Source organism: Fulmarus glacialis, unplaced genomic scaffold (assembly GCF_000690835.1).
Source record: "Fulmarus glacialis isolate BGI_N327 unplaced genomic scaffold, ASM69083v1 scaffold17005, whole genome shotgun sequence".
Lineage (NCBI taxonomy): Eukaryota > Metazoa > Chordata > Aves > Procellariiformes > Procellariidae > Fulmarus > Fulmarus glacialis.
Window position 1 is genome coordinate 834 of NW_009215072.1, and position 11,839 is coordinate 12,672.

General features: G+C 49.8%; 1 protein-coding gene across 1 annotated transcript; it reads right to left on the reverse strand.

Annotated features, from left to right (window-relative positions):
- Positions 1-1,846: 1,846 nt before the first annotated feature.
- On the reverse strand, positions 1,847-11,520 carry ANAPC2 (anaphase promoting complex subunit 2; the record flags this gene model as incomplete). The annotated part of the gene is made up of 12 exons (XM_009578823.1): positions 1,847-2,087; positions 2,839-3,074; positions 3,386-3,515; positions 5,222-5,425; positions 5,569-5,644; positions 6,385-6,526; positions 6,670-6,851; positions 6,935-7,052; positions 7,531-7,650; positions 7,798-7,972; positions 10,251-10,383; positions 10,898-11,520. Coding segments are annotated over 12 exons (2,352 nt in total), but the record flags the coding sequence as incomplete, so codon positions are not given.
- Between the last annotated feature and the right edge of the window lie 319 nt (positions 11,521-11,839).

Genomic DNA, 11,839 nt, shown 5'->3' on the forward strand with positions numbered 1-11,839 from the left:
TTTGTGTCTCGCGTTCTCGACACGTGGGTCCCAGGTGTGGTTCCCAGGGATGTCCCCAGCCACATCCCACACTGGGCACAGTGATGGCGAGGCCAGTGCTGTGTCCTCGCCACCCCACCCAACCTCAGATGACAAAGATCCAGCCGGGTGTCCTGCCAGGGTCTGGTGGGGCCCCTCGTGCGTTTAGGCATGGATTTCCCTCCCTGCCTGCTGTGATTTGGGATTAGCTGCTGTTCATCTTTCTTGGCTTTACCTGGAGTAATATCCTACACCTTCACAGACTGGGGTTTATTTATTTATTAACAGAGCCCCTACAGCACAAGGAACATTTTAAGCTTCACAATACAACACGCCAACCAGCTCCTAGTGCCACAAGACCACAAACCTGGAGTGAAATGCCACAGGGAAACAAGAACACATCCTCTCACCCACAGAGGAAAAGCTGTGAAAGGGAAGGTAAGTGCCGTATCCCGCTGCCTGCAGCTGCACAAAGGATGCTCACAGTGTGGGACTTCCAGGCCTTCAGGCACTAACAAACAAGGTTCAATGTTAAATACAGGTTGTTTTCTGTGTTCCGCAAGTCTCTCATGCACCCGGATGCACAGCAGCGCAGCCAGGGTTACAGGCTGCTCCGGTGCTTTAAGTGTGGCCCTTTGGTATCTCACTTCCAGCTGCCGCAGTGCCCACAGGCTGGGTTAGAAGATTCAGCAGAGGAGGGGAAAGACTCCTTGGGCTGTGGAAACTCATGCTTTGCTTCACAGAAAGCAAATTTTTAGTAAAAGCCAGATTTCCCCAGCGTATTCCTCCTGATGAGCAAAACCCATCCAGAAAGCAGGACTGAGGAACTCTAAATGCCATTAAGTGGAGACTGAACGCAATCCTGAAACCCGTTGCCTGGTCTTGTGCCCAGGTTGGGCCCAAATGCTATTAAGTGGAGACTGAACGCAATCCTGAAGCCCGTTGCCTGGTCTTGTGCCCAGGTTGGGGGCATGATGTTTAACCAACGGAGCTCAGGGATTATCCCATCCAACTGCCTCGTTGATCTCAGGGGTGCCAATAACTCTGAAGCACACCAAGACGATGCACCCTCGACAGCACCATCCGTGACGTTGGGAGACGTGTATTCGTTCCATAATAAAGCAACCCTACCAGTGCCTGGGTAATCCACTTATCCTCCAGGACTAAACAGCTTGCCCTGAAGAACTGCTACGCCTCATCCATCTAAAGCATTCTTCATCCCACAAAAAAATTATTCCTCACGATTTAAAAGTCCCAAACAAGGGTAAGCAGACCCTGGAGTCTTCCTCCCACATAAGCCAAAGGAGACAGCATGAACACTTGCTGTTGTGTAGGGTCTCGCTCATCACAGCCGGCTGCAAGACGCTGCTTTAGCCACACAAAGAGTCCCAGACAGCAACTGGAGCCAACAGCCCCCCTCCCAAACCCTCCCGGGGCTACAGATGGAGACCCAGCAAAAGGGAGACGGTGCCCAGCAGACTGGGGAGTGTCCTGCCCGCCCTTTCGGCGTGGGAAGGCTGATGCCAAGAGCGCTCTGCCAAGAGGAAAGAAAAGAGTTGGTACCATCTGAAAAAGGAGACTGCTGTTTTTTATTAACCAGTGGAGTGGGCCCAGACACTCACGTATCGGAGGAAAAGCAATGTGGGGAGCAGGCCCAGTCCCAGAAGTTGTGGGGTGCACGGCCCAGGCTGCTGCTGAGCTGTCTCCATGTGGAAAACGACACCCTTTTGGAGAAGAGGGCACAGCAAACCCCCAGAGCAGAGAAACTACCCAGCAGTATGCAGAGAGCTGGGTGGCATCAGGAGCTGAGCACAGGCACGAAGTGACACAGAGGGGAAAGCAGGGATGCTCGCAGTCTAGTTGCAGTTCTTGGGCAGGCGATAGACACCTCCGGAGTAGATGAGTTGCTGCTCCCGAACCTTTTTCTGGAGAAAACCCTGAAGCTCTTGTATATCGATTTCTGTAACCACCGGGCCTGTCATCACAAACATCTTCAGCATGCTGTGAATCCTCTCCAAGGACAGGCTCTCGAGGTTGGTCAGCATAGCCTGGATGTATGTCCAGAACAGCTGCAGAGGGGGGGACACAAGCAACAGTAAACCACACTGACATCTACACCATGAAGAAAAGGGGTGCTTTATCATCCCATATCCCAAAAGCAGAGCAGGACTGTAGCTGGCAATAAGTTCTGCTCTCAGCCATAAGCATATGGTCTTTAAATAGGAAATATCTAAGAACAGCATCAGGTGTTGGGATACACAGCTAGAAAGCAGGATTTAACATGCAGTACATGCATGACCCTCAGTGGATAAACACCAGTATGACAACTGCGTGTTGCACAGTGGCACAACACACACACAACATGACACACAGGTAGGAAAAGCACTGGAAGTGTCCAGGAACCACAACACAGAGAAGGCAAAGGTCCAGCTGTTAGTGCTGGGTAAGCCTTTTTGGCAGTCTAAGTACCAAAAAGCGCTACTTGGGTGAATCCAAGTAAGTTATGACTATTTTCAAATATGAAATCACGTCTCAGAACTTTTTCTTTTTTTAAACTGAAAAAACACATTTAGAGATGTCCAAATGGTTGCCTGGCTCAGCAGCCGGGCACTTCTCTGGAGGGAAGGCTGCGATCCAGCACCTGCACCAGTGAGCATCAATCAAGAAACACCCACTTCAAAAAACTCTCATGCTGTAAAAATGCAAATCCAAAGCGCAAATTGAATCCATCATCTTAACCAGATTCCCCAAAGCCAAAAGCACGGGATGTTTGCATCGTCCTGCCGGCTTCGCAAGCAACTGAGGCACATGGACAGGTACCTGCAGCTCTTCCTCTTTCTGGTCAGCCTGCGACGCCATGGCAGAGTCCCCCTCCTCGTCACTGTCTATCAGAACAACCTTCTCCACCTGATCCTTCTGCTCCTCCTCAATCACAGTGAAGGTGCCTTGGGGCTCTTCACGCAGGACACCCTGCTGCAGCCACAACGTCATCTTACGCTTCAGCGATGTCACGGGCACCTTGAGCACTTCACTCAGCTCTGTCAGTGTCCACGTACCTGCAGAGACCATGGATGTCAGAGAAAAGCAGAGGACACCTGCCCACCTCCACTGCCAGGAGCAAGCAGCTGTGTGCAGCGACTGCCTGAAAGCAGACTGGGTGCTGAGCTGTGGCCCTGCTGGGTGCTGTCTCCAAGGAGAGATGGAGACCTGGCTGAGCCCTGCGGTAGATCCAAGCCCATGAACCAGGTCTTGGTCCTGCTGCCAGAGCTCTCAGAGCCTACAGCCACCCAAGCAACGTGGCCTTCCCACCCACCCATGGGAAGCACACAGACATGGGTGGTAACGCTGAGTCTGCCATGGCACTCACTCTTGGTCTGGAAGTGCAGGATGATGGCGGCATGCACAGGAGAGACGGAGAGGGAGAGGGTGCGATCTGCCAGCTCCACATCCAAGCTCACCAGGCCCAGGTGGTACTTCCAGTTCAGGGTCCTCATGGCCTGGAAAAGGGAGAAGCAGTCACTCACAGCAGATCTTCTAACAGGAAGCACTAAGTGCTGCGTTATTGCAAACACTCCTCTATCGCCAGGGCCAGCTGCTCTCCATACACCTCTGCCAGATACGAAAGCTGCTCCCCTCCTCGTGAGTCGCCCAGCACTGCCACCACCCAACCGTTCCCTACCCTCTCATGGGAAACATCCTCCTCGGCACAAGTTGTTGTCCAGCCCTTGCCCAAGACCAATGCCCCTCTCCTGCCTGAAAGCCAGTCACTCAGCTCTCTGGTAGGGTAAGCGCAGGTTGAAGAAACACTGGAAGACCAACTGGGCCACTCAGGACAAACTCCTACCAGAAAATAAATACTCATCTGGGGCAGGATTTCCTCGGAAGAGAATCAATCTCTTCTGACACTGATGTGAAAAGAGGACTGCTTGCTTTGAAGGCTGAGGATGCTCAAGGAGGCTGCTTCCTCCTTGCATCCCCTCCTGCATCCTCTCCTAACTAATTTTTTGCAGGCACAGAAGTCAGCTGGTATCCACATCTGGCACGTAGCTACAGCAAGAGAGGAGACAGGATCTAGAGCTACGAGCTTCCCAGCTTCATGGCATGTATCACCTGGTGTATAATAACAAGTTCAAGAAAGGATATAGAAAACCAAGCCTGAAGTAGAGTCAGAGCACAAGTGGACAGGCAAAGAGAACAGCTGCATGAGACACCAAATTGTGTTCAGGTTGGTCGCAAAGAACCATGTGCGTGTGCACACAGAGACTACGCTGGCATGACAGCCAGATCTGAACCCCCACGCTTCAGATGTGCGCTCTGCACTCCACCAGATAAGAAGCTGCAAGATGAGAAAGCCAAGACCACAGCTCTGGAAGTGACCTAGATCTCTCCTTGACTTCCAGACAGATGCTCCTGCTTCCAACCCATTCTGTATGTGCAGAGCAAGATGCACCTCAGCCTTCTCTATTTGACTAACTGCCATGATCAAGTGCCTGGAGAACAGAAGAATACTGCACGGTTGCTTATATTTGCTCTGTATGCCTCTCTCCCACCTTTCCATGCTGTTTACAGAGGCATGGATTCAGTCTTTGTCTGAGCCACAGTCAAACTGACCAAAAATGCTTGCACCTAAACTGTCTAACATGGAGTTCAGGGACCCTCCAGAAATAAATGAAACAACCCAGGAGAGACCACAGACAGAAGAGGAAGCAACATTCACCTAGCTCCAGACTAACAGTGAATCTTAAAATGAGACCATGTTAAAAGAGCTTCTTTCAAGAGGACAAACAGGGGAGGAGAGTGCCAGAGTACTGAAGAAGAGAGGCCCAACAGGGACAGGATGTCACTCTTACTGCTATAGAACCTAGGAGAACAAGCTTAGACCAGACTTAAGATGCCTAAGAACTTCCACCTCAGTATCCATTTAACTAATAAACACTGGCATATTTTCTAAAATTCCCTAACTCAATCGCTACGATGACCGAGGCACCCCATAAAGAGGTAAACCCTTCTTATGGCAATAGCTAACCTAGCGCAGCTTCTAGCCCCGATTCAAAGCTGAAGGACTTTGGGATTCCACTGTAACAGCATGGGTGTACTGGCAGCTAAAATTTAAGGGATGTTAAAGGAGACTTAGCAAAAACCATGCTATATAACAAAGTCTGAACAGCATACACCTTTTTAAGGAGGGTTAAGGTTGCCTCACCTTTAATTTCTCATACTTCTTGGAATAGGCTTCCATGGCTTCCTTGACCTGCTCTGGAAGCTCTAGCTTCTCCTCTTTCAGTGGTGGCCAGAACTCACTTGACAGGATAACGGCAACAAGGCTGAATGGTGGCCTCTCCTCCTCTGGGAGTTTCTCTTCCTCATCACGAATGTTGGCATTAATGCGCCGCGAGTCAGCCATATCCTGGAAAAGGCAGAGGAAGCTAAGGCAGCTCCTTCTCTTCCAAGTCAGTGCTAACCCTTAGTAAAGGAGAAGCTTAAACAAGGTGATTTTCCCCAATGAGCTCAAATGCCCAGGACTCGAATTAAAAAAAAAAAAAAAGTTACTTTTAACATGACTTCACAATAGTGCATCTGAGCTTCACCAAACCGCAGCTTCAGCAGCTCCACGTTGCGGATCTCCCTGATAAGAGAAACAACAGATCAGACACAGGTTCCTCAGACAGACGGGCCTGGCTTGGCCTCCACCCCTTGCAACACAGGCAAAAAAGGTAGTCCCTGGCACAAGGGTGCTCTTCCTAGGAGGCCTTGCAAGGCACGTTATCTGAGCAGGATGCCTCCTAGCACCTAAGTGAGGAACAGTCACTTCCTCTGTAGGCCAGCAGCTTTTTGAAGACCTTCCCATCCCTTTCATTTGGACAAGCACGGCACCTACCCATTCCCCTCGACACCACAGCGCAACCTCAGCATTTGGCGAGCCACTTGCCTGAGACTGCTCATCCCAGGCATGGCTGCACCAGCTGCATTTCACAGAAAGGAAAACCACTGCAACTGTTGAATCAAGAGACATAGTTGGGTTGCCACTGAGGTTTCCTTGATGCTTCATCCCTTTTTCTTCCTTTGACACTTTCTGCTGACCCTAAGCGCCTGTGCAGAACACGTGGGATGAAGCTAAGAGGGTGTCGGTGCCTCCGATTTCCTACATGCTGCCTTATTAGTGCAAGCCAAGGACAGGGCTGAGCAGGAAGCAGCCTGAGAAGAGGTGAGCACGTGAAATTCTAGGTGCAAACCCAAAACTGCAGAGGAAATGGCCAAAGACATTCCTGGCTCCAGAAACAGCCATTCATAGGACTGAGTCTGAAGCACACCTTTATCAGGTGATTCTACCATGGAAAGCCCTGGGGTTGGGCACTTGGAGCTCACCTCTCAGCACTGTAGTTGAACTGATGTAGCAGCCGGTCAGCCAGAAGCGTGCGGTATTCATTGATAAACAGGTCCTTGCTGCCATAGATGCTCACCAGCAGGCTGATGATGTCCGAGGACCGACGCTTGGAACTTGATTTTCCTAGTGAAATCCAGCAGTGCGAGATTAACAGAGATCTGCACCAGCCCAGCTCAGCTCTAGAGGACCAGCAAACGAGCTGCTTAAGACTACAGCCCACCAGGGAAAACAGCAGGCTACCAGGACTTCTGGTCTTGGCATCTAACCTGGATCTGCATCAACCGGGTCAGGAACCCAGTCCCCTGGTTCTGAGATGTCATCGTCACTCTCCTGGCCGTTCTCCAGGGTCACCGGGTCAGCTTTCGAGAGCTCGTTTGCAAGATCACCGGAGCCCTCAGCATCCCCTGTGAGACCGGCCACAATCTGCCGCACCGTGTCTTCCCGAGTCCTGCCAACAGGCAAGAGAAACAGAGCAAGTGAAGGGAAGGGGAGGGATAGGGGATGCGTAAGACTGCCCCGCGAGCCTCTTACCTCAGATACTTCCTGATGGGCTCACAGGCAACCTCCAGGATAACCATGGAGGGGTCAAGCTCCCGCAAGGCCTTGATGGCCGAGATATACAGAGTGATGATGTCAGATGTGTTGACTCCTACAAGAGAGGGGCAGAGGGAGTCAGAGACCCAGAGCACACACTAATGGCTTAGATGCAAGGAGCTTGGATGCTCCAAGCCCTCTGTTCGATCTATAGAGTCGGGGGCGAGTCCCTACTGCCCCAGCCAAAGGGAGGAATTGGATCCGTATGTCCGAGACACCAGTTCCAACCACGAACACAGGCTCAGAGACTACCATAAACCAGGTGAGCCCAGATTTTGCATTAGGAGCTCAGACCACACACAGCAGAGAAGCTAAACTTCTGGCTCAGCTCCTCACCATGCTGCAAAAATGAGGCAAGAAGGGGCTGGGATATAATCAGGTACTGCCCATGCACACTCCAACACAGAGAGCACGCGATGGCCTGGTTGCCTCTCGCTCATCAAACATGAAATCAGATGATGGCTCCCAGTAGATCCGCACTCACGCCCAGGCTCCTTACAGTGTCATCACATACACGGGGATGTAAAACTCACCAGGATGCAGAAGTCGCATTTCCAGAGCGCTTTTCAGGGAGCTGAGCAGCTGCTGCCTCTGATTAGTCCTTTCCAGGCAGAACTTGAGGTCCTCCACAGCAGGCTTCGACTCTGGGAAATCTACAAACCAAGCAGTGATTAGAAACAGTGCCACGCTCTGTGGGAAGGCAAGAGGAGACAGCGTGGCACATCAGGAGATGAAGACAGATCTATCGTTCATCCAATCCAAGTCCAAGAGTAAATGAACACTGAATGGGTCACACCTACCTCGAATAATGCTGAAGAGCTCTTCAATGCGCATGCTGGCATAGATGCGGTAGAAGAACCTTTGGACGTGGCACCGCCAGCGCTTCAAGGTGCTGCTAGCTTCTGGAGAGGAGCGTGCCAAGGGACCATCTTGCAGAAAAACCCTGCTGAGCCACCCAATGACTTTCTCAATCCACTGCACAAGGAGAGGGAGAGTACAGAGATGGTGAACACCACAGCTGGATGCACAACCACATCCCACACTTACCCCATCACCAGGCAGCTACCACGGCAAGCAGAAATGAGCAGCTACCCAAGGACAGCATTACCTCCAGCTGCTCTCCAAATGCTCCCTGGCCTGGGTTATAGCCAGGGAAAGCCTAGCTAAAAGAACATGAACTTTTTCTAAAGATACAGGATATAGACTATGCAGATGTGTATGAGAAGATAAGGACAGACTGAGGACTGTGCGTAGGCGCTGGGCTCCAAAAAGGATAGGGTATATTCAAAAACTTGCAGACTATTCTATTCTTGCAGAATGCCATTCCATTCTAAACTTGCAGAACTATTCTTTTTATGAGAATATGAGCAAATTGCCCATCACATCATCCTTGGCCCAAAATTTCTATGATTCCTGAAATCAATGAAGAGCGAGCAAGCCATCCCAAGGACTCACAGACATACTCTTACAAACCAAACTCAGGCACTTGAAACCAAGACCTCAAATATCAGCCTAGTCACTGAATAATAAAATAAAAACCTGAACAGAAAGCATCAGGAGGTTAATTTTTTTATATTTGAGATTTAGTTTTCTACAGAAAAATGTGTAATTGTCAAATTTCAAATGTACTCAACTACAATATCCAGATATTCAAAAGAAATGCTTTTTAAATTTTATTTTTCCTTTAAGGTGGCAAACGTGTAGAACTTCCTGGGATAGTATTTGAGTATTAATAGCTAGCAAATATTAACCTTTTTTGATAACTGGATTTGGACAGCCTGAAACAAAAATGCTAAGCCTGGATCCGGTTTGATTATGTTAATTTTTAATTATCTACTCGACTGAAGAAGCACTGAAGGAATGCACAAGTTCTGCTAATTACAAGGCAGAACAAACCTGAGAACTACAGAACACTTGGGCATCAATCTGGGCAGAACTGTGGAAAAGCTGATAAAGAATTCTCCTAAGAACAGAAGGAAAGGATTATAACTGATGCAAAGCAACTCAATTTTAAGGAATACAATTATTATCAAACCAACCCATTTTTCCCCATGGGTTTATCTTCTCTGAGTGCTCCTGCGACTGACACTCCAGACTGCTGCTGATGTGTCTGAAAAGGGGGTTTGCTGTCAGCACTTGTACTTTTAGCAAGCTGTTTCTCAGACTTCTATTTTACCTTTAGCTTGCCAGGCTTGTGGTTTTTTTCTTTTCTTATCTTCCCAATTTGAATACCGCTTCTACTTTTTTATTTTTTTAAAATCATCTCTTCCTAGTTCTGACATGCTCCAATATTCTGCGGCCAAACACGCTGGCCTTTCTGAAGGGGTGGGAGCAAGGGGACCTTCTGCAACATCTAACAAGTGGAATGCAGTTGCATTTTCTCCGGTGCCCTTAAAATGTCCTTAAACAATCTCCAGGTCATCCAAAAGCATTTCACACTAAATAAAGTCCAATAAAGAAAGTGTTGCACAGCAACTAAAGGGAAGTAAATATAAAATGACTGCCGATGTTTGCAGACGACACAAACGGCCGGCATGACAAACAGCAAGGAAACTAGGGCAACCATAGAGAGCAGTCTGGCTTGCATGGCAACCTGACTTCACACATTGTTCTTCAACACAGGCAAAGGCAAGGTCATGCATCAAGGAACAAAGCATGCAGGGCAAGCCTGCAGAGCCAGGACTGTATCCTGGAGGAGCCATAACCGGAGAAGAATTTTATTTTAAGGTCACACTGGGTAAGCAACCCAACACAGACTTGGTTTAAGGTAGCAGGAAAACAACTGGGTAGGTGCAAGGAAGGATTTTAATTCTGTATGTGGCCCACTGGCGAGATCAATACCAGAGTACCACCTCCCATCTTCGCTTCCTATTTTAAAGGGATGCTGAAAATTGGAAAGAAGAAAGAAAACAGCCACACAAATTCAAGTTATGAGCCCACCTACACAGAGGGAGGGTTCTCTGCAGGCTAGGTGTTTGTAAAACAGAACCACAGAAATTCCCTCATTACCACAGACAGCACCAGGTGAAATATAGTGGTCCATTACGCACAGGTCAGAGCAAACCTTCCCCTCTAGCATTAAATCAAAATGGGGAGTTTTAACCACCTCTTCTGCCAGGGATGGTGGGTGTCACAGCCCAGGACCAGGTGTTTTCAGGTGGAATCCACTTTTAGCCTGAGCTGCTAAAGCAGTAACAGGAGCAGCTGCACATCCCCAAAGGAAGGGCCCTGGCCGCCCGCATGCCTTCCTTACCTCCTGGAACTCATTCAGGAAGGAGTGCTCATATTCTCCCCTGCATCGTTGCTCCATCCTCTCCTCTATCATCCGGTGCAAGATGGTCGTGACAGCATCGGCACTCACTCTCTCCAGCAAATTCAACCGGCGGCTACAGACACAGAGCGCGACCCGTTTCAGAGCATATGGAAGCAAAGGTACAAGCAAATAAAGAAAACCTAACTACCTGAAGGCACATTCCTCCCTGTATGGTCCACAGATGCAGGCATAGCTCTTAGTTTAAATGCTCTGATAGCCACATAGATGGACTAAATATATATCACATGACACTACTTCTATCCCATCTTCCTTAGAAACATTATTTTCTAGCCATCAAAAGCTATTTCATTTAGAAGAGTTTGCTTCTTTGTGGACAGAAGGCCTTAGAGCAAGAAGAAGATATTCTCATATCCAGGGAGAGGAACTTTCTGTCTAAAGATCTGCTTTAGATCACCGGTCGGCAACTAGCTGCAAAAACCCTGTGTCAAGCTCTCTAGCCAGTACCATGATACAACCTGACCTCACACGTAACTCCTCCCATTTTCAGATATGAAGAAAATTTGCTGCTCCCCATCCGGACCATCTGCTTGTTCTGAGTGACAGCCACCACCCCGTAACCTACGTACAGAATGTCATTCAGCTGCTGAAACTGCTCCATGGCTTTGGGGCACCAGCACTGCTCTCTCTTGCTGCTGCAGCCTGCGCACAGCGGGCTCTCTCCTCCGCCCTCCTCCGTATCACTCTCCTGCTCGGTCTCACTCATGCTGCTCTCGCACTCGATCGTTCCGTCTTCTCCCTTCTTCCACTGCCGCATGTATATCCTGAAAGTGCGGCTGTAGAACTGCTGAATCATTTCCTGGAAGTTCTTGGTAGTGGAGAAGAAAAGGATAGCTTTGAACATGGTGTAGACCTTTTCTTGCAGCATCTGAGCGCCCGTCCCCAGGAGCAGGCCTGCTTTGGTCCACCTCTCCAGAAGTTCCAGGCTGTTCAGGTAGGGGTCCAGGCGGCACTTGAGAAGACAAAACGCGTCCAGAAGGAGCGAGGAGCATTGGGGTTCCTCAGCTGTGTTTTCATACTGGCTGATGCAGTTCCAGAACTCAGGAGCTATATTTGCCTGAAGGTCCGTCTGCAGCACCTCGATGAACCACTCCTCCACGATCGAGTGCAAGTCGTAACACCGCAGCACGTCCAGGGCTGCCCGCAGGTCGGCATCCTTCAGCGGCCCCACAGCATCGGACCTTGGTGCTGCCTGAAAAGTGGAGGGGACACCAAGTTAAGCACGCATGAAGACGTAAGACATGTGGCAGAAGAGACCGCTCATCTCAAAGAGCGGGGACCAAACGCCCACAGACTCTGCTGTCAAACAGCACCAGGCGGATACCGTTCCTCCACGGACACCTGCTGGGGTCTCAGCCCGCTGCTGGAAGCCGAGTGCCCACCTCCCAGGCCTAACACCGTCCATTGCTGTCCCTCTTGGTGGCTGCTGCAGGACACATGCGCTGGCAGGAGTGCCACAAGCCACCCTCGGGTCCCCAAAAAGCCAGGCTCTGGGGCAAAACCTCCCTTGG